General features: G+C 36.0%; 1 protein-coding gene across 7 annotated transcripts; it reads left to right on the top strand.

Annotated features, from left to right (window-relative positions):
- DYNC1I2 (dynein, cytoplasmic 1, intermediate chain 2) lies at positions 1-26,341 on the top strand. 7 transcript variants are annotated; one of them, XM_009703493.1, is made up of 16 exons: positions 8-115; positions 2,050-2,164; positions 5,549-5,639; positions 10,066-10,125; positions 11,365-11,480; positions 18,197-18,286; positions 18,553-18,715; positions 18,807-18,906; positions 19,367-19,492; positions 20,468-20,614; positions 20,943-21,056; positions 21,454-21,587; positions 22,606-22,750; positions 23,588-23,728; positions 24,744-24,869; positions 25,581-26,341. In XM_009703493.1, the coding sequence occupies exons 1-16, from the start codon at positions 8-10 to the stop codon at positions 25,692-25,694; spliced, it is 1,890 nt and encodes a 629-aa protein (XP_009701795.1). In that variant the 3' UTR covers positions 25,695-26,341. The 7 variants fall into 7 exon arrangements, with proteins under 7 accessions (XP_009701799.1, XP_009701795.1, XP_009701794.1 ...); XM_009703492.1 differs by having other exon boundaries at positions 5,516-5,639; positions 18,197-18,295; positions 18,556-18,715; XM_009703491.1 differs by having other exon boundaries at positions 5,495-5,639.
- The last annotated feature ends 547 nt before the right edge of the window (positions 26,342-26,888 follow it).

Here is a 26,888-nt window from a genome sequence, read left to right as displayed (position 1 = left end):
TTCAGCCATGTCTGACAAAAGTGAACTGAAGGCGGAGTTGGAGCGGAAGAAGCAACGATTAGCTCAAATCAGAGAGGAGAAGAAAAGAAAGGAGGAAGAAAGAAAGAAAAAAGAAGTAAGAAATAATTTTGTAATTGAAATTTGCCTGCTGCATATGTAATTTGCCCAAAATGTAGGGGTAGGTTCACTTAATCATTTGCTACATGTCATTCAGGGAGTGTTTATTTAATGGTTGGTTGTTGATGCAAATGTAGCACTTTTGTTTTCTGATAAGAGCAAACACCTACTGTTTTCTCCAGAATTATCCATATGGTAAGTTAGATTTAAATTATTTTTTTTTTTAAATCCTACACTTGCATGAAGTTTGGATTTCTAAAGCTGCTTGTGTGCATGGGACATCATTAATCAAATCACTGTGAAATATTGCGCAATAGCTCTGCTTAATGAGTTGTGATGCTGTTATTTAGAGAACTCATTTCTGAAGTGCATATGGGGATGTCCATATGAATTGTCTAACTCTCAGTATTATTACTGTACAAACAATATGCTAGATTCTTCTGTTCTTTGACTCATCTTTAGCCTGAATTTTGAAATCGGAGCAACACTCATGATGTATATGCTACTTCTGTGTCAGATTTGGGTTGTTACCAATGTTCTGTGTCTCTCTCTGTTAAAGCATGTGACAGTCAGTGAATTATTACTATGTTTCTCCTGAATGCAGATTATACCTCATGAAAGAAACTTTTGCTGGAATGTTTTGGTATTTTGGGATACTTTTTCAAGACTTCTCTGTGTCTGGTTGTGATCTTGTAGGTGTTCTAAATTAGCATATGACTGAAGACTGGGCAGCTGCCAGCTACATGATTCAGACAGAAAGGAGAGGGAAATATCTCAAATTATGTTCTGATGATCTTGTAACAATGTATTGCCTGTATCTGTGATTCCACATGTGATGCAATAGCTTATCAGTTAGGAACTTGCTCTAAAATTTCCTTTTTTTAAAAGGAATTGTGCAGTCATGTGAGGAGCAATTAATCTTTAATCAGGGCGTAGGGGTAAAATAGCTTGGTCTAGATCTTGCTACTTCTATTAAAGACTTGTATCATCAATTTGTATTTACAAAGCTATTCATTTGCCAATGTCTGAGTTGTGAACACCTTAAACTATGAATTATATTTGTGGAATTGAATGAGCGGTTAAATGAATGTGGAAAGATATGGAGTGTTCAGCATCTTCTATGGTAGAGCCTGTATTAGTTCTAAATTATGAGGATGGGGTATACTTTTTATTCTTCTTTTGTGTGTGAAATCTAGCAGATAATATCACAACTTAAAGAAAACTACTTAAATGCCCTGTAAACTTGAAGTTACTGCAAAGTGTTTTAAGACTTCCTATTTTTTTTGGTGAAACCTGAGGTTCAAAAGAAAGCTTTCTCACTGAACAGCTTGTTGACATTTTTGTTTTAAAAAATAGCTTAACGTGCACACATAGACAATCATCACTTTTACATCTTACACATATTTTCTTAATTGCTACACACTTTATGTGCTCTATCTATCCAAGTGTCCTAATACTTTCTTGACCAAAGAAGCATGTCTCTTACTGTCATTCTAACCCTATAGTGTTTTCTTTGACACAGTTATTGTAATTTCAAAATTGGAACAATATGACTGTGTCTTTAAAATACTTTTATATACAGGTATGTAATACTTTTTTTTTTTTCAGTCTTTGCATTTTACAGTGCTTAGCATTAGTGTAAAAAAGATACTCTTGATCTTATGAAGTGTCAGTCATTTTGACAAATGAGAAGACACTTTTTCCATGTTATATATATATCTTTTAAAGACAGTACCAAAGCTACAAATTTTATGAAGTCTGTTGCTTGCTTTATCTACAGAAAGGACCATCAGAATTACTGGAGTCAAATATCTAACCTGTATGACAGGTTTCAGTAGCTTAAAAAAAACCCCTTTGAGATATCAAAAAAATAAATGAAACACTTTTTAATTCCTGTTAAATGCTATAACTTAATTATTGAATTATTTTTAGACTGATCAGAAGAAAGAAGTTCTTCCTGTACAAGAAGAATCGGATCTTGAAAAGAAGAGAAGAGAAGCTGAAGCATTACTTCAGAGCATGGGGTTGACACCTGAGTCTCCTGTTGGTAGGGAAGTTAATATTAGTTTGAGATAAATGTTTGGGAGTGTTTTGTTTGGGTTTTTTTGGGGGGTGTGGTTTTGTGGTTTGTTTGGTTGGTTTTGTTAGGATTGTGATATTTATATAACTAGCATGGAAATTCTCTGGCCACTGTTTTTTGGGTTATATGCGTCTGGTTTTTGTAGTATTTTGTCCTGCATGATCTCTGTTACAAATGTCAAGTAATGTGCTTCGGTACACGTTACTAATACTGTTTTGTAAAAGATATGTTTTACACTTAGTGGATTATTTGGAGTTTTTTAGTTAAAATATATAAATAGCATGTATTTGTTGTTCTCTTCCTCCCCCCCCCCAATATTTTCCCTGCGCATCAATCTTTTGTATTTTTTTCTTTCTTTTTTTCATAATGCCAAATTTTAATTCTGATATTTTTGTGCAGAGTTGACTTGTTTCCTTTCTGCATCTTTTACACCCTAATTTTCCTTATCTCAAATACCTGACTGACTTTGGAGTAATAGCAAGGCTAGGTATAAAATTTAACTATCAAGGATGATGATTCGTATCTGTGCCACTCTTGGATAGGTAAGCATATTGGTTGTTGCTTTTTGCCTTTACATAGCCACATCTCTCTGGAAGATGAAAGTGAAGAGGGTGATAATTCAACTTCACTTTTTGTCTCTAGCTCTGGAATCTAAGGGGTTTAAAATTTATTTTTCAATTTGGCTCAGTGGTGAGGGTCTATTTCAACTGGGTTTGCAAATAAAGAATAATTTGTTACAGACATATTATATCTTTGATTATATCTTCCTAATTGGTTTTCCATAGTCCTCAAGTGTTAAAAAGTGAACATCGAATAAACACCATTATAGCTGCTCCCATTCCAACAGCCATAGCAGTCATTTTTGGTAGTTTGAATTGTTCTCAAAGTTTAGGGACTGCATTTGGGCTATGTTAGCACTAGTGTACAGTGTTTTAAGTAATCAGTTCTTACCTCCTAGAGATTTTGTTTGGTAGACTAATAGTTGAACGCTTTCTTGTGTGAGGTTTTGCTAAGGCAGCTGATGAGACTCTTGCAGAAATGCATATGGTTGTTGTTGGGTTTTTTTAAATCTATGAGAGAGAATCTAAAACCCACAGGATAGTCAGTCCTCAAAGCAGGTAATTGCATAGACTTCGAGTAGCTGTGAAAAGCTCTTTGCAGTGCCGATGTGTAGGACTGGGGCATAGCTCTGCGAGTGTTCTGTTTAATTCCATTGAGCATCTACTTAACCACACCTTTCAACGTACACAGATTCGCAGGGAATTTGTTCTGTTCCCTTTCAAGATATCCAGATCTGATCTGGATCCAAATCAAGCTGAAATGCCCTACTTGCTACCTCGCAGCAGCATGCCTGAGGCACAGGCTTGGCCTGCTGCCTGCATACTGGCAAAGTATCGTAGTACAGTGATCGTACACCTGAACAGAGCTGACCAGCTTCATGTGCAGGTAGCTTGAGCTCGCATTGTCGGTGTAGGTGGATAGCTTGAGGTTAGATTCCTTCATAGAAAATGGTATTAAGAATTCCCGAGGCAATTCCTGTCCTGTTAACCCCTGGAGAGAGGTAGCTTGCTTATGGGAGAAGGGACCTTAACAATGTAAGTATGCTTTCGATATCTACCGTACTCGTTATATAAGAAGCCCTAAGTTAGTGAACCAAACTAACTTTCAAGCAGGTATGATAGTTTCATCCTCTGTTGGGGCAGGTGGAATTTGACTTGGTCTCTTTGTAAGACTGTTGGTCTTTAAATAGGTTTCACCTCGCTAATGGGAAGACTTTCTTGAAAACAGTTTGCCCCATCAGAGGGCGCTGTGACATCAAAACTGCGCCTCGGGGTTCTGGGGGCCGTGCGTGCTGCGGGGGGCAGCTGGCTGCCTTTTGTACGTGGCGACAGGGTATGTTGCCAATGTCACCTCTTCGGTTAAGAAAGGGTGACGTTAAAATGTCATCCCTTCTGATAACTCACAAAAGTAATGTAGGAATATAAAGGCGTATGGGCATTTCCTTTAGTATATTCAGTAGATGGTGATGATGAGTTGAAGAAAATACATATATACGCTCATGTTTATATAAGTATAAAGTCTAAGCGTGTGTATGTATGAATTTATGAAGTATAACTCTAGACCTATATAAAAGTCTTTCCTGTAGGAGGAATGAATTTTTAATAAGTCGAATAATTCACTGTGATTTTGTAAATTTAGGGTAGAATTTTTGTCAACCAGAGTCATGTCTCTGTTTTAGGATGGGATGCAAACATTCTTCAGAATTCACAACATACTTGTGATTTTAGGAAATCCTCTAGAAATGTTGCAGATCTAAATGTAGAATTCTCTGTTGCCGGACCCCTGACAGAGTAGATACTGGTTTCTATACATAACTTGTGTTCAGTTGATTAAAGGTTCTTTTTAAGGGTTGCTAAGGCGTGAATGTGTTCTATGAATGTTCTATATATTGCTGAAAAATGAAGCATATAAGGTCCTTCAACATACCCCCTGATTCTTAAGCATAACCCTAAGTCTTATTAAATAATGAGTTTCACTATTTCTAAAAAGAAAAGTTGAAAGAAATATTGAAATAGCTTTGTGTTTGTATCAGATTGCATGATATCATTCACTATTATGTATCAGTTCCAAAAAACATGCTGTTTTTTAAATGGTAATTGCGATCTTCGTCTAAATGCTGAAAATGAACTGACTTTTAAGAAAAAGTTTCAATATAATACTACTAGATTGTTTGTCAAGTAAAAAGAGAGAAAATGCCAAAATCCCCCAAAACCTGACAGTGGAAACTTTGTTGTAATATACAGCATTTATGTTGATTTGATTCAAACTAGAACAAAAATAACAGTATGCTGTATGACAAAGCCACTTTTTTGTCACTTTTTTTGGTCCACCCTTCGACAATTTTGTATTTTGAAACAAAATTACCAGTTAAATACATTCAATGTCTAATTTTTAAGAAAAACTGGTATCAAAGCTGTATTAACAACTATCTTCCTTTTATGTTTAAGCAACATGATTTAGTGGAAATTACCCTTTGAAAATTGATGCCATCATTTGTCAGAAGCTCAGTTTAAAAAGAGATTATCAATTCATTTTCTCTTAAGTGTCTTTCCCTCCATGTCTTTTTGTATGCTCCAGATGCATAAATGCCAAACAATTGCATGGAAGTCCAGCATGAATTGTTAACATTGTCTTTTCCCCTCTCTTTCTACTGTTCTTTTTCATCCATGTATTTTTTGTTTGCCATCTTTTTTTTTTTTAATACTTCATGTTAAATTAATTTGAAAACATCCTAAGCTGTGCAACCTCTGCGAGTAGTAACAGCGGATACCTGTCTGTTTCACTATTTAGTCCCTCCTCCTACCTCTCCGTCTTCCAAATCTGTGAGTACGCCAAGTGAGGCTGGAAGCCAGGACTCTGGTGATGGCGCTGTTGGATCTAGGTATGTCACTTTTCTTGTCATATTGCTTTGCTTAATACTCGTGTTCTGCATAATTAAGCTTTAGAAGAAATCGGGGTTGAGGTTACTTACTTGATTATAATATAATCATATGAGGTTATGGTGTTATTAGATTTGTGAACAGTGACTGTTTTAGAGAAGTACTTTACTTTAAAATTTGAAATGCACTTTCTAATTTGAAATTTCCAATGTTAGTGTGGAGTTGTTTAAAGTAAAATGAGTCTGAATGTCTTGTGGTAATGTTCTTGTAAGCATGAATGTCTCGGGACAATAGAAAACTGGAAGAGTCCAACTTCTGGGCTCTTCCCAGCTTTTTCTAGAGGAGAGATGACAGGCAATTTCCTTTTTTCTCTCTATTCTGGTTGGTCTAATAAAAGATACCATCTACAAACTTTGCATTGCTTCTGATTTTAAATTTATTTTTTTCCTTACTCAGAACAGTATTTCTCGTTATTTCACTTTGCAGCCATCCCTGTAACACAACTATACCCCTCACAGTCTCTCTCATTTGGCCAAAACATAGCACCATGTTAGTACAGCCACAGTTTTTTTTCACTTCCAGTACTGGCCACATCTATTTGACCATTTTTTTTCTTTTGTGCATGACAGTTTGAGAAATGCTGCTCTAAAGAGAGTCAGAGAAATACTTCTGTTAAACTCAGAATTCAAAGTGGCGAGATATGGGTGATGAGGTGGGAAACACTACTTCCAAAGGGTATTTCTACTGTTTCCCACGTGCAGTCTGCAAATAAGAGTAGTATTTGCCTATTAATATTCGTAACTTGTATTTTCCCAGCAGATTAAGTTCATATACTTAAAACTTACTGAGTATGCATTGTGCATGAAGTTTAGTTAAAGCCTAGTAACTAACGCAGTTTTCAGTTCCTTTTGTGCTTATATGAGAAGTAGTTTTGGAGAAAGAGTGAATACTTACACTGCTTTGACACATCTTTAAAAGGCTGTGGTCATGTCCTGTATGTGTATGGATTATGCATGTGTAACTATATACAATCTTAATCTGAAAATATTCAAGATTTTAATGACCTGAACAAAGGTCACAAGGTGCCTATTTATAAGTAGCAACAATTAAGTTAAAACAGAGAATACATCAGGAAGCAGTTAATGAACCCAAACTCTCTCTTTTTTTTTTTTTTTAAAAACAGTGCCCAGGTGTGATCTTGTGCATACCTTATTCACTATGCAATTGAAGTTCACCTGTCCTGTTAATAGAGAACTAATATAATTGTTCCTTAACTGAGTAACAAGCAAATTTTAAATTACTTGAAATCTGTGATTATTGTATATTAAATTGTCGTTTTATATTTAAATTCAATGTCTAGAAGAAAAAAACAATAATTATTTGGTGATGACTTTTTTTAATGAAAAAAATTTCTTTCCATTCATACATAATTTAAATTCAATATGAAACAATACATATAGTGTACATATCTGTAATTGAACCCCATGTTATATACTGGATTTATCTCCACCTCATAAGTGTGCTCTTTGATTGTATGTTCCTCGGATGTAGTAACATAATGTATGCATACGTTTTCTTATGAAACCTTGGGAAAACTTGTATCCTAAGCCTCTATAGCTTCATGCATTTGCAAACTTTAAATTTATCTCTTGACAATTTTCCAGATGTGGAAGCATAAAAAGATTGTGGTCTTGAAGCCTGGAGGTATGAATGTATAGTTAAATTGAAGGCTGTATAGAGTCAGTTAGAGTCCCCTTGCTTATTCTCTGACCACTGGATAACATTCTTTCCCTGCCCCTGTAAACGGATGTCTATATCCTAGTCTATTAGTACAAGTTTGTACAGCATTTGTAATGTGCGTGTACACTTGAACCTGAAAGTTAATGGGAGAAGTTGGACTGTGTGATATCCCTTAGCATTATACCTGGCATTTTACAGATGACTTCCATATCAATATAAGATATGTTAGAAAGCCGAAGTTGTTCCACTATGCTTGATAATCTTAAACCAAAGCTTTTCATATTAGTGTATTATTTCAGGTTTTTGGTTTTGTGTTGTTTTTTGTTTTTTTGATCTGTGGCCATTTGTTCCCTGGTCATGCTGCAAATATATTTCACAGAGATGATCTCCTTTGTTAGCTTAGTCTTTTCTCCTCTATGATGCTGCATCTTGCCAGTAACTTTACTTATCTAGTAATTAGTAGTGTTCAGACTGTGTTCCTGCTGTTACTTCCAACTGTCTTGCTTTATTTTCATCAGTGAAGAGTTTTGGTTCCTAGTTTGATACTGTTCTTTCTCTCTTTTCTTCAGTTAAGAGTATAAATTCAAGACTGGAAATTAATACAGTTGGTTTATTTTTAGGTGGGTGCTTCATAGAATTAGTTTAAATACAGAAAATACATTTTAGAGATATAGGAAGTGTTAGAAATATGTCTGGATACAGAGAAGTTCAGGCATATGTGGAAGAACAGGAACTTCAGTTCACTGAAGCTTGTAGATAAATTCATTTAACTTAAGGCATAACAAACATCTGGAAGACAAAAGGAACAATATTTTACATCATTTTGGTACACATATAATAGGTGAATTTTATCTCAGAATGTTACCTTTATTTTAAAAGAGTATCTCTGAGAAACATTTAACTATATCTCCTATACTGCCTGTTGACTTGAACTATTTTAAAAGGCAGACTATCCCTGGTACCACTGAAGCAAATGTTGAAGGTTAAAACAATGCTTTGAAAGCAGGAAGGCCACCTCAGTGAGGGCTAGGTCTTACAGAGGCACAAAAGTTGGAGCCTTTTAAATTGGGGTAGCCCTTTCCCCAAGTTCCTCTCAAGTGGAATTCAAAAAGTTGAGACAATGTTTGACAAGTATGGTGGTAATGCAGCATTTGGATCTGGAGATAAGTCATCCTTTGCAGAAGCAACAGGAAGGTTGGGGGTGTGGTAGTGGTTTGGTTTTGCCTTTTTTTTTTTTTTTGATGCATGATTGAATAACATATGAGCAATATCCAGCTTGAAGTCTCAGGCACCAAATTAAACTCCAAGCATAAATCTATTTGATCAAGAAAAATAGCAGAGACCCAAAGAATAAGTATACTCTCAGTAATTAACTTTATGGTAAAATGGTGTGTTTTCTGATGCACAAAAGATATGGAAAGGTTTTAGAGATTTAGGTATTAAGCTATTGCTGTGGATGCAATAGCAGTTATGTAGAAAGATTTGCTAAATATGAAGACAGTGGATTTGTAATTCTTAATTAAACACTAATTAATTATTCTTCTAATGCATACTTTCTAGAAGAACAAGGTAGTGCATGACACACCCATGTTTATGAGCTTTTAATGGCATTGTCTGTACATTTTTGAGATCAACTTTACCTTTAGGAGGTCTGCGCCTGGTTTATAAGAACGTTACCATGTATGGCATGGAAATGTAAAATTACTTTTTATTGACTTTGTTATGATAAGTATTACGTAGTCTTTTTATTTGTTATAAACATTATTTAAAAAAAAAAATAACATCTAAGAACTTCAGAAAAACCATGCATGTTCATCTGTTAATCTCTCTTATAAGCTTGTTTTAAAATTCTACCTAAACCTGATAGCAGGCAGTAGACTAAATGAAAATTTGTGGAGAAGGGATAAAGGCTAAAAATGGGGGGAGAAGAAACATTTATTTCCCCCTTCATATTTCTTCTGTTCAAAAGTGACTTGAAATGGATCTATTCTGTTCATTATTCCACATGACTTTGAACTGTGTTATTAATATAAAGCCCACTATTTCTAAGAGATTTAAATACCTCAAATGGAGCTGGCTCTAGATCAGATGACACTTACAAGCCCAAGGCAGTGCTTAACCCGTAATTACTGCAATGTCACATCTTGGAAACTCTAGCAGTTCTCTATCCCAGTGGAAATGCATTTTTGCCCCGCTACCAAAAGGCTTATGTGTTGACTCATTTCCTCTACCAATATGACAGTTTCCTCCACATATTTACTGCTCTGGGCAAGATTGCATTACGTTAACAAATCTGTCTTGATATGACAGGAACAAACCTGAACAGATTTTAAAAGTAATTTGAAGTTTTTAATGGTTCTTGTCAGTATTTAAAATATTTTTATTTTCCTCTTGTAAAGGCCATGTTTGTTTGCAGATCTTTAACTTTCAATCTTTTAAAATAATGTAATTCTTTCCTAATAGCTCTGAATTCCGTGTTTGCTTTTTAACTTTTGTATTTACTGCATGTATTATTACACTGAATGTTTGCTGAATTTCCCTTAACTGATGTTACATTGCTTTGTTTCTTGTGAACAATGAAATAACTATAAGCTTACTGTAACTCTAGCATTTCATAGTGTGTATTTGCTTCACTAATCTCTGGCCTTTTTTGCTAATGCTGCATGATTGTTCAACCTGGGGTATCAGGACGCTGCATTGGGATACTGATCCATCAGTTCTTCAGCTCCACTCTGATTCCGATCTGGGGTATTGCATAGATTTCTTATATTCCCTCTTTCATGTACTTACGGGTGATAAGAGCTTATTTTTGCTTTAAGACTTCAAGTTGTTGTTAAGAGACTGTTCTGTAAGTACCAGAAATTCACTATCCCTAGACTTAATGCAGTTTGCTTGCAATGGGAAATTTTTATATTATTTAATATACATAAGATACTTATTTCTTATAACAAAACTTATTCCTGTTTGAGTCTGACTTTGGCAAAATGTAAACTTTAAAAAGTCATTTCTTTAAAATAAAAAGCTTAGAATAATTGTATTTAAAAACAGTGACTCCTGTCTTTTCTTACAAATACGTTTATAAAAGCTGTAGCTCATTATAAGCACTTACTAAAACCTATATCGTGCTATAAGAATTATGATTCTGCCCACCAGAACCTTTCAAAAGGGGTTACTCTTTTTCTTTCTGTTTTATCTTAGAGAGGTGGATAATAAGAAACTGAATTTGATATAGGTAAATTGTGGTTGGATCATTGCAGTATCACTACAATACATACTGAAATTAGCTTTTGTAGGAAGTTACAACGACTGAATTAATGTTGTGTGGCTTTTCGAAGTATGTTATGCATTGTAGTTTGTGTGTGTGTGTATATACACACACACACACAAGCTATATCTGCGTTTATGGGATCATCCATACGCTAAAGTAGGAAAGCTCAGAGGTTTTCAGTATCGTATTCTGGAGTAATGTATTATGGATAAAAGTGTGAGTTTCAGATTAGACTTGCAGTTCTGCATTCTAAATAGTATCTTAAAGGTAGAGAAAAACGGGCAGCAAAGTTAAAAGGACTAGGAAATGCTTTTTCCTTCAGAATAACTAACCTGTTTTTTTTAAGCTTTAAAATCCCAGAACCATTGCTGTACAAACATGACTCATGTGAGCAGATCTGTTCCACTGAAAATAGAGAGATGACATATATGTAGCAGTACCCTAGTCAACCACAGAGCAAAACTTTAGAATTATGTCCTATAATCCAGATATTTTTATTTATATATTTGCACATCTTTCTTTTTCTTGCAGATATATAAATAGCTGCTGATTTTAAATAATAATGATAACAAATTAGTCATAATCAGGTGACTTCTTCAGAGTTAAGTTTCCCCTGGGTTTGACTAAGCAGTGCTGTGACTTGGATATTATTCTAGGCAATATGTGAAGTAATTTGTAAAGTTAAATGTTTTTTTTATTTCTCTATTAATTTTATGTAGACGTGGACCTGTTAAACTTGGAATGGCCAAAATTACACAAGTTGACTTTCCTCCTCGAGAAATCGTTACATATACAAAGGAGACGCAAACACCTGTTATGACTCAGCCAAAGGAAGGTGAATGGTGAACTTCTTACTACCTAAGTTATTTTTCTTTCTTTTGTTATAATAATGACTGACTGAATTAGTAGCAGCACTTGTGATCTTGAAACTTAATAAAGTAAATGAAGGTTGTTATATGAGATAATTGATATAAATTCTATTATTAAATTCATGTAGGTCTTGCTTAAGTGTTACTGCCATTCTACATCTTGTTTAACATTACTCTTATTACTAACATGGGGTATTTTCTCGCTCCTAGTAAACGATCAGATGAGACACTGAGTTGCTTAATTAGCTGACAACTGATGAATAAAAGTGGGATATATCTTGCGTTTATGACACTTAAGAATCCACACACAACTTACTTGAAGGCTGTGTGTCCTTACAACAAACTTAGCGATTAACTCCCCCACACTTCTTAAGAATTTGAATTTTTATACCTGGAGTTTATACATTGAGTTTTAAAAGAAGGAACTAATTTCTTTATTAACCTATGCAGTTTCTGTTCTCCAACAACAAAACACCAAACTAAAAAAAGAGTCCTCTTTGTTCCACTTCTGTGTGCCAAAATGGTTGTGTAGTCCGTCAAACTACAACCAGTCTGTCTGGTGGGACAGATAGGAAGTAGGAGTAAACTAGTTTTAAACTAAAACAGTTCCTAATTGTCATGGAAATATTTATGGCAACACAAATGAAGTGAGTTACATAGGGGAGGTTTCATGTCCTCAACTTAAAGCTGGCTTTTGGAGATGCCTATTTTGGATTCAGTGTAACAAACAGTTAAATTTAAATAAGAACCTTTCACCTGAACAGTTCTGGTTTTAAAATGTGAAGGTCACTTAACTCAGAAGTTGATAAAAAGACTGCATTCAGTAGTTGAGAAATCCCAAACAGGAAAATTCCATAGCTAGAGGAGGGAGGTAGACTAAGTTTAGATGTTCCTACTTCTGTGTGGTGCAGACATGTTGCACTATCCTAGACAATATTCAAATATGAAGTAACTCCCCCCGCCCTGCCAGTCTTGCAGGTACAAGGCTTCTCAGCTGCAACTGTTTTGAGCCAGTGATCTTCTCCATTCGTAATGAAAGAATGACCCATTTGCATGCAGCCCTAAATGCAAGAGCTAGAATGTGACCTCAGTGCTAGTAACACTATAGCCTCTTTATGCTAAGACAAAAAGTATCACTGCTGGAATTATGACATTTTCACATTTCTTCACCCCCACCCCTTTGAAATGTTGTATCCAAAGTAGTATATAGCCTTGTCTTTATCTTATACAATGCCCAACTTAATTTTGAAATGTGACAGCTTCTGTAGGAGATGGAGGCATTTAGTCTGCTAACAGTTCTCTCAACTTCCATTATTGCAGTACTAATATGTTGATTTATTATGACCTTGAAATATTTGAGAAACTGCCTGTCTTAGGGAGATTGATTCCTTTTATAATATTGTAAAACAATAAAATCAGGGTCTCTTCTAGAAATCAGTTTCACTCTGTGATTAGAGATTGAGTCATCTTTAGAGCACAAAGTATTTTGCTACGGGAAGTCATTCACTGTATTCTGAACAGTATAGAATATTAAATTTCCCCATTAATTGAAGTTAATAAACATATATTTCACAGTCCTTACTTTGGATGTGGACATCTTCCACAGTAGACTTAAAAGGTAAATCTGCAATACTTGTTTTATGGGCTTTTTGTATGATGGATATAACCTGCAGCTGCTCTTTCCTCAAGGTCCCATGTATACCAGTGACTAAGGATAAAGAACAAGAGAAACACAGTAAGAAGTGGTGTCAGGGTGGCAGTCTTGGTGTTCTCAAACTTCTTGCTTTGATGAAAATACACATGTCTATCTTCAGTACTACTTTTTTTTTTTCCTTCTTGTTCTCTTGGCATGTCCTGTTCCTGTGTTTTGGATTTTTGTCATTCTATGATACAGTAATGATGGCCATCTTTTTTTGTTTAGGGACCATTTATTTTGGCTTGATAAAAGTGTTGTGCCATACTCGATGCTGTTCTCCCTTAGTTCATAATTAACAAGCCTAACCGTCTACATCTCTTATGCATTTACTACACTAATAACTTTTGTCACCATCATAATGTGAACATCCTGTGTTTAGGCTGCTCCATTCCCCGTGTTCTGCCATCCGCTTTTCTACTGTCTAAATCCATTTCTCGCTTCCCATGATGCTGCGTATGACACTGCTGCCTGCTTCCCTCGTTGTCCAGTTTTGGTGGACATGTTTCTTAGCGTGGTCAAACTGGTTATTAGGGCTGTTATTTATCCTCTATTTGGCATGCTGTAGCAGGCAGCAGCTTTTCAGATCTACTCTGAAAATACATTTGAAATTGTGTCCCCTTCATACACTTATTTTTTTCTAGCAGGCAGTGGAAGCAGTTTCAGCAACAGATGCAATTCAAGTGTGAACTCTGGTATATGTCTTAATGTTCTGCAGCCTCCATGTTGGCCACCACACAGAGTACTGTAATCATTGGTGCTCAGGTTTTTTTCTTATCTATACTTCTTGCTACACTGGTCTCTGCTATACTGTTTGACTTCTTCCTTTGTGATTTGCTAACATATTGTTCAAATTCGCATGGAAAGAAATTAGTCACCAGTATGCCCAATAAACATGTGTTATGACTTCTTGAAGTAGTTAATTCGAAGAAAAATAGGCATATAGGGGAATATGGTTCTGCTTAGCTGTCAAAATTAAGGCTTTTCCTGGGATAATGGGGTACTTGTTATTTAGTGTTGCTGTACAATATTGTGCATGTGCAATCCCAACTAACTGCGGATGGTATTACTGCATTAGCTCCACTCTTTGAGGAATTATTGTCTGGTAAAGTCTCCAGGATGCAGAAAGAAAATATCAAGCATTTTTGTCCTTTTAATTATGACTTAAGCAGAGTAATAACAATTTGGTGTACAGGATTGGTTACTTGGATGCTGTTACAGTGAATGTAGCGTTTTTACACTTTAATATTTTTAAAAGAAATAATGGACCCTTATATATTCATATATTATGCTGTATGTGCCTTAAATGTACGATGAAATATAGATGGGAAAACTTGATATGAAGACATTCGGCTTAACAAAAGCCACCCATTTCACAGGTGATTTAACTTTGATTAACCTACTCTGCAGCAACAGATTACTCAGACAACTGGAACTTCACTCTATAGTGTTATTGCTAGGTGTAGACTAATTTACAACACCGCTTTTCTTTCTGTCGTGCCAAAATACAATTTTGATGTTAAATCAAAGTAAAAATTCAGTGGTTCATTAAACCTGTGTTTTAGTATTCATTGACAAGAAATTTGTTGCTATTAGAGTAGCTGCTATTTTTATGCAATCTTTACTGCTCAGTTTGTAACCTTAGATCCCCTGTTAGCATGTCAGAAATGACATGGAGTTAATCACTTATTGATGAATATCCATTATAATACACTATGTTGATGTGACATAGAGTCCCTTTTCCTGTCTTCATGGCCCTTACGACTTTTCTAAGTCTTAGCAGCCTTTTTTTAAATACGAAATTGTATTTGATATACTGTCAATTGAAGTGGCATAACCACTAGTAGGTACAGTCCATAATGAATAAGGAGGATGAAGTTAGGCAGTGCCTTTAAGGTTTCCGAATTTATGTAGCTGATGCAGTACACCACTGTGTCATGAGTACCTAACTTACTAGATATGGAACTTTTTCAGAAATAGTATGTCCAGTCTTTCAGTGTTTACTGGGTAATATGTTGTCATTATGCCAATTCCTTGCAGATACCAACACCTGGCCTGTTATTAAATAAATTCAAGATAAAGGAGAGACAGGAGAAGCAATTAAACCAAAAATTTCTTCTCTCTTTTCTGTCCAACAGCTTCATGCTGCCTTTTTTGACTGTAAACTTCTGTGAGAAAACATCCTAGTTTCAGATAATGAGGTCAAGAACTTGTATATGAGGGGTTTTTTTGATTTGTGTTGTGGTTTTGTTTTGGTTTGGTTTTTTTCCTCCAGATCACTTAATGAGAAAGTTTACATATGACTTTTCTTCAGAGAGAAGGTTTTAGATATATGTAGTTACAGATAAATCACAGTGAGATGACATGTTCAATTTCAAGTCTGATACTTTGAGAATATTAAAACAAGTGCTGTATCCTGCATTTAAATGCAGTAATATCAGCTGGCTGTATGCAGTGAAAGTACTATGAAGGAATTTAGAGCTCTGTATAATATATGCCATTTATGTTTCAAACATTAAAAGGCAGGAGCAATCAACTATATGATCTTTTGAATAAAATATGTAGATTAGAAGGTCACTTAGCACTAAGGGGTTGACCATCTGCATTTGACAAGAATTTGACTCCTGTCGCTGAAAATGGTACTTAGAATCAGTGTAGTATGACTGATGGGGGGGTTGGGCTGAAATTTCTAATTTGGGACTTTCAGAGCTAGAATAATATATCCAGGGTGACCCAAAACTAAATTTCTAAATTTGAAGGCATTTAAATCTGCAAGATTGATTGGCAGGGCAAAGAAGAGGGGGATTTTTATCCAGGTGGCTGTAATGTGGATATGTGGTCCTGTATTTGTTCTCAAAATCATGTATGTTAACTCATACTACATTTTTAATTAATCAGTGTTCACACCTATAGCAATTTGATATTAAGAATTCCATTCTTTAGAATTCCTACAAGTTACACAGTTTTCAGATTACTAGTCAGCTGTACATGCGAATCCATCTAAAAAGGAGCAGTGTCTTTCTGTTTCTCTGCGTGATTATTTTGCCCAAAAAAGCTTTCATTTTTTTTTAAGTAGCACAAAAGCTGTAATTGGCATGCTTTGTAAGGAAGTGTCAATGTGCGAGAGAGTGGAGATCACTAAGAATTCTTTTACGCGTTCTTTCCCCTTTGCACCACCGCCTCCTCAGCAGGGTCACTGAGATCACTAGCTTTTCTTGAAATGGCCATTTTCACTGGCAGGTGCATTATACCCTGTATTTTCAGATTGTTTTTCCATTCTGAATGTTTGGCAGGTTGATTGCTCTGGCTGCATTGACGGAGAAAGGGCTGACAAATGCGGTTGGGCTGGCTGAAAAGACAGTGATTACTGTTTTCCTTTGTGGCTGATTGAGGCCCTTGAAAGGAAAGATTTTAACCTTCACCATTTGGTTCAAAAGTATGAGCATATATTGAAATCATTCATGCCATTTATCCTAGTTCTGTAAACTTGTCAGAACGTAAAAATCGCTCAATTTCAAGTAATGTAGGATTGGCATACGTCATTATCATTTTGATTAAGTTGGAGTTTGTATTATTGTGTGCATTATACAGTGTCATTTAAAGCTTTCTTTCCTGCAGGTACAGTTATATTTTTATTGCCTATACTATGGAGTTAGAAAGATTTTCAGACCTCTTTAGACCTATCACTATGTGTGTGGTTTGGCAGCTGGTATGGCCTACAAGCTGTATTTTGTTTGCAGGGTAAAGGCTTGTCTGTAGGCCTCCTGGAGTGCTGGTAATTGCACAGGCTTGCCATTGGGGAAAGACATGATTGGAAGCAGTCAGGCAGAAAAATGTTGTGCCATCCCATTGCCACCTCATAGCAGAGAGACAATCCTAGCAGTACCATCTGGTTGTTGCTATCTAGTCAGCTGGCCTGGCTGCTGGGATCGTGGCTTGGCAGCTGGTTCCCATCCCTTGACCACCCCTTTCCCCCTCCCCCCCCTTCTTTTTTTTTTTTTTGTGCATGCATGTGGATTTTTTTTTTTACTTTTTTTGTTGGATAACTTTGAACATGGGTCAGGGAGATGGCTGCAACAAACAAGCCTAGTCCCTGTTGAATACTGTCTCATTACTTGTGATGAGGCATGCAGCAGACTCCTGCTGCCATTCACTTACAAACAGATGACATAGGTGTTTAACCAATAAAAATAGTCTTTTCAGAAGCTTATTCTAGAAGGTAGATGAAGAAAAGCCAGGAAATGCATATTCCAAAACACTAAGTAATTGAAAGTTATTTTCTGGTTTACAGTATTCAAAGAATAAAATGTAGAAATGCAGAAAGCGCCGTAAACCTTGTCAGTATTCGCAAACATTAACATTTTATGTTATTCATTGCAATTAGGGAAAACACATTTTGCTGTAAAGTTCTCATTGCCAAACATGATACCGATAATGAGACTTGCAGTTAGAATGACAGAAAAAATGTAACCTTCCTGCTATTATCTTTAGCAAAATTTGCCTCTCAGAATAGCAACCTGAAAGCTAATGTAAGGCATCTTCATGCCATGTGAAGACCCATTAGACTCTGGTGGTTTCAGATCACAAGTAAGCAGCTGCTCTGTAGACTATTTTAGACATTTGATTTTTCTTTATTCTGCAGCATTAATGTGTCAGTATGTTACACAGAACATGCATCCACCACATGGTTTTGCGTGGAATCATAAATGCTTGTAAGAGAGGTTTCCACTTTGGATTCTTTACAATTTCTTATGTGTCTTATTTCAGTTTATGCAACCACATAATTTAGTGCAACTAAAATCCAGGTGTAGGCAGCGTTCCAATGATCTTTTGGTTTGAGATAACATTATCCTGGGGACTACATTTTACTAATATAACCATTTTAAGCTAAATGATACCATTTTACATCAACTTATTTGAGATTTGTATGGAATGTTACTGTTTCTCTTTAAAAAACATTGACAGTCTTACCATAATGTTTCTCCTTAGATGAGGAAGATGAAGATGATGTGGTTGCACCAAAACCATTAGTTGAACCTGAGGAAGAAAAAACATTAAAAAAAGAGGAGGAGGAAGAAGGTACGGTTCACTTCAAGACATTCTGACTGTGCTGTGAAGGAAAGCATCATAAATTTTCAACTTCTTTTTTTCCATTAAGTTGAAATCAATTTGATTTACATTTTAACAATCAGCTAGCAAAATATAAAATGTAAAAATGTATTTAAAATCTGTGGATGTTAGGAAACAAATTTTCCAACAGCATGATAAATATTCTTGTTTTTCTTTCTTGGAAAGAATTGGTGAAAGTATGCAGTCCAGAGAATGTATGTATAATTCTTTTCCAGTTGCACCTCATGAACTTACAGAAGAGGAAAAACAACAAATTTTGCATTCTGAAGAATTTTTAAGTTTCTTTGACCACTCCACAAGGATTGTTGAAAGAGCCCTTTCTGAGCAAATCAACATTTTCTTTGACTACAGTGGAAGAGACTTAGAAGACAAAGAAGGGTAATGTGGATGTTGAAGACTTTACTGTGAATGTGCAATATTTGTAATTGAAAAATGATCTAAGATTAATATCTGCTAATTGCCTTTATAGAGAGATTCAAGCAGGAGCAAAACTGTCCTTAAATAGGCAGTTTTTTGATGAACGTTGGTCAAAGCATCGTGTTGTCAGTTGTTTGGACTGGTCATCTCAGGTAAAAAATAATGCTTACCTTAAGCAGTTATCTTTTTAAATTCTTCTAGTTCTATGTGCTTGACTCTTCTGTAGGTACAGTTGATGCAGGCTGTATTTCTAAATGTGTTCCTTACATGCTCCATAGTTTGCAAACTGTTTGTTAGCTTCCCTTAAAAAAGCTCACTCACTGCTTTTTACATTTAAAGCCAGTTATGATGAAAGACAGAACAAGACTCTAATGTGTATGTTAATGCTCTTTTATGTGCTAAATTTGAATCAATTGCAGTTTTAATTGACAATTTCTCATTTATATATAATGTAAGGTGGCTTTGGTTTTTTGGGTTTTATGTGTTTTTTTGTGTTATGGGTTTTGGGTTTTTTTAACCCTATTTTGGTGAAAGGAAACAAAGATTCTAGGACTGTTTTGACCATTAGCTGGTCATCTTGCTTACTTTGAGTCTCTTTCACTTATTATACAGTACCCAGAACTACTTGTAGCTTCTTACAACAACAATGAGGATGCACCTCATGAGCCTGATGGGGTGGCCCTTGTATGGAATATGAAGTACAAGAAAACTACCCCAGAGTATGTCTTTCACTGCCAGGTATGATTCTGTCTCAGGAGGCTGAAGATTTTATGATGATGAACTTGGACAAATACCTTCCTCATGCTTGTCAACATAATGATTTCATTGGGCTGGCATTCACTTTAACCACGTGTATTCGCAAACAGATGTTGATAGCTAGAGGTTTCAGTTTAGAAACATGATTCTGTTTCAGAATTTCTGGCATCATTCAGAATTCAGTCTTGTTTGAGAACTCGTTTTCCTATTTTAATTTGAAAACTAAAAAAACCTTCTTGTGTAATGGTTGAACCACAAAGAAGGTTTGTATATAAAGGGATTGAATGGGATTGTGTACTACTAGAGCTTAATTTACTGAATAAAATGAAGATGGCCTGAGGAGATGGAGCAAAGATGAAAACTAGAAACATATGCATCAGAAAAAAGGCAGATGGAGGTTTTCTAGTAGTTTTCTGAAAGATAAAAACATGCAAATCTCTTCCATTATGCCAAGCCTGGGATAGCCACTTTATTTTCAAAATGCCATAATTCTAAAAATTACATAGTTGAATCAAAATTTAATCTGGTGTTGTCAGATTACTGTCAAAGCCCAGATTGCAAAAGTAACTTTATTGTATCAAAACAGATTTGTGCATTCTCTAGGAAAATCACCACGGAATGTGGCAAAACATCATTAAAATCTTGCACATTACTGGGCAGTCCTTTGCTAACAAACTATGCTGCGGGAATACAAATGTATACATATGAAAGAAAAGAGGAGGAAAACTTCATTTTATGAATACAAATTAAAACTAAAAGACTGTTAGGGGTTCACAAAGGGTTTGTGAATCCTTAAGTTGTTGGACAGTGAAATAGTATATCGAATAAATCTAGGCAAAGAACTTACTCTGATATTTGGTCCCACTTTCTTTAGTTTTAGACATAGCATCTTTGAATGGTTTTTTGTGTACTTTGTTGTTGTGTGGTGTTTTGGTTTTGTTTTTTTTCCCCTTTCAGTCAGCAGTGATGTCAGCTACCTTTGCAAAATTTCATCCCAATCTGGTGGTTGGTGGCACGTACTCAGGCCAAATAGTGCTATGGGATAATCGCAGCAATAAGAGAACCCCAGTGCAGAGAACTCCACTTTCAGCTGCTGCTCACACGGTAGGGGGTGAAATATCTTCAAGGACTGTTCCCTGTTGAGATGTATTTACCTCTAGTAAACTCTGTCCAGTGCACTTGATTGATAATGCTTAAATGTTTATGTCCATATTTTGCCAATGCTATCGCTGAAGAACCGGGCTATTCATAAAAATCAAAGTGTCAGAAAAATAAGTGTGAGTTTATAGGGGAGTGTTCTTTGTACCATACTGTGATCAATCTTTTTTGCTTAGTTAAATAGTGAAGTTGTATATTTTACTGTATATTAATTATTCCAGAATTGGTTGCTACTTGGAAATTCCTTTTTCTGATAGTATTTTGCATTTCTTAGCACCCAGTGTACTGTGTAAATGTTGTTGGGACCCAGAATGCTCATAATTTGATTAGTATCTCAACTGATGGGAAAATATGCTCCTGGAGTCTGGACATGCTTTCCCAACCACAGGTAAGATAACTTTGGATATATATAGTATCTATTCCAGGTGAATATTTTATAAAAATGTAATGAATCTAAAAAGCATTAATAAACATTTTCCTAACACACAGAATTATACTTAAGGTAGGTTGATAAGTATTTGATAAAATATTTCCCTACCTGTGGAATCTAATATTGTCTGTTGATCCTTTTGTATATTTTTTGTTGCACTTGTGTTAGTGGTGAACACAATTTTAACAAGAAATAACTGTTCTTATTCCTGCCCAATTCTGTACAAGTAAAATAAAGAAAAACAAACCAACCAACCCTCCTATTGAGAAATCTAAATGACTTTGTAGCTGTTAATATTTCAGGTTTTGTGTTTTGTTTTTTTTTAAAGTAAGTTGCTGGTATTTTTTTACTACAGGATAGCATGGAGCTTGTTCACAAACAGTCCAAGGCTGTGGCTGTTACCTGCATGTCCTTCCCTATTGGAGATGTCAACAACTTCGTTGTTGGCAGTGAAGAAGGCTCAGTGTACACTGCGTGCCGTCATGGCAGGTGAATACAAACTTTGGTTATTTAAAGGAAATAAAGATAGTGAAAGGATGAGTCCCTGCATGCTTTACGCTCCTAAAATTATTTATAGCGCATATTTGCTCCTTTGTCTTGAAGGACTTCAAAATAGCTGTATATGAATTCCAGTGCGTGCTTTTTCATGAGTAAGAGCTTCATTAAAAGTGGAAGTGGTTGGAATATTGAATTGGTGCTATGCTGCCTTCAGTGACTAGGAGTTGTTTGTGTTGATGAGGGCAGCATAGGTCACTGTGGTTTTATTCATTTGAATTGTAGCAGAACATTCCAAGCTTCGTATCGGTTCTGTAGATAATTGTACAGTAACGTCACGCACAAATCTTAAATTGGCTAGCTTTTCTCCTGCTGTTCAATCTATTTTGAAATTGTCTGACTGTATCTTATCAATTGCTTTCTTAAATATACTTGAGTGTCCAGGTTTCATCTCAAATACACATCACCCTTGCTGCACAGTTTTTTGGTTCCAAAATACCCAAAATTGTATCACTTTTGTGTAACATCCTTCCCATCTGTTCCCCTGTTCTTTTTCATCACTTCTGGTAGGAGGCTATTAGCGATATATCGTTACTGTTTTATGTCTGAACCCTGTGTTCATAAGGTACACGCAACTTCTCTTAAGTCAGTGTAAGTTTTATGCTCATTCCCAAGGACTGGATTTTGTTCTTTGTATGAATGGAAGCTTTAGCTATTGCTTGGAGAACCATGTAGTTAAATGTGTGGACTGGTACCTGCTGAAAGAGTCTCTTCTCCCTGTGGTATATTTTGGCACTTAAGGTTAGCAGAAAATAGATGTTGAAGTTAAGGTCCATGTTCAAGCCTGGTCTTGTGTGGTCCTGTTGTGATGAAGCCTTTTGCAGTGGGATAACATCCATACAAAGCAGGAAAATCTTCTTGTGGCTATATTTAAATTGCATTTCAGTGCTGTCTCTGTCTGCAGGTGTATGGTTTCCAGATAAATTAACCTTGGTTATATATTCTAAAACAGCAAAGCTGGAATCAGTGAGATGTTTGAAGGACACCAGGGACCAATCACAGGTATCAACTGCCATGCAGCAGTTGGACCTGTAGACTTCTCACATCTTTTTGTCACCTCTTCTTTTGACTGGACAGTAAAGCTTTGGACAACTAAGGTAACTTAGATAGTTCAGTGGTTTTCTTCGTAGTCCTTGACACAAGGTGGTGCTGTAATGTAAGCTATTTAAGAAACTTCAGTAAACTGAAGTTAAATCATGTGAAGCTTTCTAGGTTCCTAGCAGCAGTCCTGCAAAGAGGAGACAGCTGATGAACAAAACTATACTTAACAACGTAAAGCTTTGCTTTCAGATTGTACATCATCTGTATACTTTGATCCATTCTGTTCATCCTTTTGCCCTGTGTTATCAAAAATGATTACGATGTAATCAATGTGAATCATGTAAAATGTTACTCGTATTATACATAAGGCAAATGTTTTGCTACAATTTTGTGGGGGACTAAGGGACAGCACCAAAACTGATGTCAGTTAAACTCCATGGGGCTCACAATTGAAGTATCTGTCATTCCCATTGCCAGAATTGCCTATTTCTCTGTTAGTTTGATGCCCTGAGGAATGCAAAGCAGAGGAAGCAGAGTTAGAATCTCCCAGTAATAGTCTGAGGTGCTGCCACTGAATTATCATTGGCTTGATCTGCAAGATTCTTAATGCATTAAATTTACAATCTCTTACAATATTGGCTTGCTATTGGTTGTTTTATAGTAGCAGACAGGAAAAAGGCTGCATGATTTGGAAAGCATCCCTTTAATAATAGTATTAAATTTTGGCAGCTTTTTACAGAGGCATTTTTTGAAGTAAGTCAAAATGTGACTCACTCTTTAGTTACTGCTGATAATGCTGTTGAGAAGTTCTATGTTTTGCTTTACCCATTATCTTTATAATTTTGAAGTGCAGAGTTTGGGTATTGCATTGTTATGTTTGCTTTTTTTTTCAGAATAACAAACCTCTGTACTCCTTTGAAGACAACTCAGATTATGTTTATGATGTGATGTGGTCTCCGACTCACCCTGCCTTGTTTGCCTGTGTGGATGGGATGGGCAGGCTTGACCTATGGAATCTCAACAATGATACTGAGGTGAGGCAGTTGGATTAACAGTCAACTGGAGCTGGAAAAGCCTTTGTATGCTTTGAAAAAAATGTTAGGAATTTACCATAGTGTTTTGGTTTGGTTTCTTGTTGTTCTTTAATATTCTGTAGTTCCTGCATAATAGATACCATTCTTTGATTATGGGGTTGTAATTCAAATGACTCCTTATCATGAATAACAGCGGTAATTAAATTGTTTTACCTGTAACAAGAGAGCAAAACATCTGTTGGTGTAACACTGATCCATGTTGTGAAAGTGATTATAGACATCCCCCAATGTGGCCTTGGCAGCCTATAGCTTAACAGCGTGAGCAAACCTGTTACCCACACACCACCATTGTTCCTATTGCCATATTACTATTGCTGTAGTAATACTGCAGTGAATTTGTAATTTGTTTCTAAACTTAGACAATTGCATGTTTGGGTTTTCTGGTGCGAGTTATAAACTTAATTATAGTATAAACCTTTTCTGGGACTTACACTTGTTAGAGGTAGGTGAGAGGAAAAACCTGACAGATACTCAGTACTTAAATTTCGCCACCTTAAAACTGCAGATAGCAGAACGAGCAGTTCCGTAGGACCATACGCCAGCCCATGTCTTCAAATTGGAATTACATGGTTCTAGACTTCGGACAGGGTTTGACCTGCCAAAGCAGCTGATGCCATCCCTGCCCTCTGTCATAATCTTTCTTGGGATCCCAGGGCTCCTCCTTGCTGCCTGACTGAATGCATGTCTATGCCTCCTGTCTCATGACAAGAGTGCAGATGTGCCTTTTGATAGAGGATGTTTGTGCTTTGGCCAAGGGACCAAATATGTGTCGGTTTTGGTCATGTCACTGGTGATGGCTTAAGGCCACTGAGAGTCTTTGAGATCTACGTACTCTGCATCAGTTGAAATATTGGGCACTCCTTTTGATACAGCACGGAGGGACTAGGTGTGTTCTGTCATCTGTAGCACGTGGAATCCTTGTGCATTTTTAGCAATGTGTTTTAAATGGATACAGGTGCCAACTGCAAGCATTACTGTGGAGGGCAACCCTGCTCTGAACCGTGTGAGATGGACACATTCGGGGAGAGAGATTGCTGTAGGTGATTCAGAGGGACAAATAGTTATATATGATGTGGGAGAGGTATGTATACCATGTATTGTGCAAAATACATTACAAAACACTGGAGTTTCTTTGACTTTTGTTTAGCAACTTGCTTTTAACTTCTTTCCCCTATGATTAGAGGAGTAAGGTTTAATTTTTATTTTCAAATTAATGTTTCCTTTTTGTGTCTATTTCAGGTATTCTAGCACAACTTTTTAGCATGCTATCTGGCAGCCAATCAAAAAGTAAAAACATTATTGTAGGGCTGGTGAAATAAGATGAAAGAGTCAACGGTTTTGTTTGTAGAGATTTTATCTTCTTTGTAACTGTGGCACATGTGAATTTTGACAATAGCTTGAGAAGTACTGAACAAAAAATTTTTGCAGTGAAGCAGTCTTGACTTCATTCCTACAGGGAAGCTGTTGCTACTGCAAGTATGTGTACTGCAGTAGTACATAACTAATTGATTGGATGACAATAGGGCATTAGTATTCCCTTTTGGAGGCAGTCTCTCAGATGGAAACGTACCATGCACGCTTGTAATAGTATCATTACATACTTAAATACAGGATTCTCAAATTCTGCTTTTATTAGTTAGAGCTTTTGATGTTCAGACTATTTTAAAAGATACACTAAATAAAGGTAAGCTTCTCCATAGGAACCTCTTCTGAACACTACTTAAGTGCTCTGCTGTTCAAAATTAACTCAGTTTTTATTTGTAGGTTTAAATAACATTCTCTTTGTCGACAGCAAATTGCCGTTCCTCGCAATGATGAGTGGACTCGATTTGGTCGAACACTGGCAGAAATAAATGCTAACAGAGCTGACGCAGAAGAGGAAGCTGCAACCCGCATACCAGCATAGATCTTTAAAAACAGGCAGCAGTGGCAGACTTGTGAATGATTTGATGCAAATCTTAAACAGTGTAATCATGTGTCAGTTCAAATAATAGCTTAGGGGAGGAGTATATGGATTCAACTATGGACTCTGAAAATGTATTAAGGTCACTGAAAATCAGATCTTGCATTGTCACTTTTTATATGTAAATTACAAGCACATTTTCGGATTTGTGTAACTTTTAATACTGTTAACTTTGACTTTGCAAGGACTGTCTTTTGCTGAAACACTAACCTGGTATAAATTTGCTATTGGCTTTCTGAAATTTCCACTTTGTAACAGTATTTCTGAAAAGTAAAAGTTCTGTTTCTAAACTAAACTTTCTATATTACACAGACTAACCTTCATTAGGTAGTAAATCTCTGAAGTATTCTTTAATTTGAACTCTTCAAATTACCCATGGATATGCATGCATATGTTCCAAGTAAGTTTCACTGTTTATATATAGATAAGCCTCAGACTCTGGTAGTGGGTAATATATGTGAATAAAAATTTGTCTGTAGTTATAAACTTATTTGATAATTGGACCTGAATTAATGAAATACATATTTAACACCAAGTTCTTCTGAATTGGTGCATTAAAAGGTGAGACTGATTCATAAATAAATATTATATGAGCACTTGTCAGCTGCCCTGACCCCTAATCTGTGTCCTTTTGGTAGTTTGAGACCAGAAACTTCCTGGAAGCTGCTGCTTTCATTTTACTACACACATCACAGCGTTGTGTTGCTTTTCTGTCCCCAACCTCCGCTTCCTACCATGGCAATCAGCCAAAAGGAAAAAGGCTACTGTTGTCAAATTTTTTCTTTTCCAAAGGATAAGGAACTAGACTTTGACTTAATTTGTATAGCATGATGACTTGCCTTCTGTTAACTACAGACTTGCTACTACTTTTATGTATTAAGTTAAAGAAAGATGTTCTCATTGCTTTTTAACATTTTTATTGAAACAAAACCTCTCAGTTGCTTGAAACAGAATGGTTGGAATTACTGTTAAAGATTAAATTTTTTGAGTATATCTTTCTTAGGACATTATAAAGTTTCCCATCAAGACTGGTTTTGGGGTGGGGGCGTGGGGTTTGGGGGTTTTTTTAGTAAATATTCTGACTTGTACTAATTGGGCACTAAACCAGTATTGATGCCTTTAACTTAGGACTCTAGG

The sequence above is a fragment of the Cariama cristata genome, unplaced genomic scaffold, assembly GCF_000690535.1.
Source record: "Cariama cristata isolate BGI_N322 unplaced genomic scaffold, ASM69053v1 scaffold16917, whole genome shotgun sequence".
Taxonomy (NCBI): domain Eukaryota; kingdom Metazoa; phylum Chordata; class Aves; order Cariamiformes; family Cariamidae; genus Cariama; species Cariama cristata.
The sequence above is the reverse complement of the archived record's forward strand: the minus strand, read 5'-3'. Positions and strand labels throughout refer to the sequence as shown.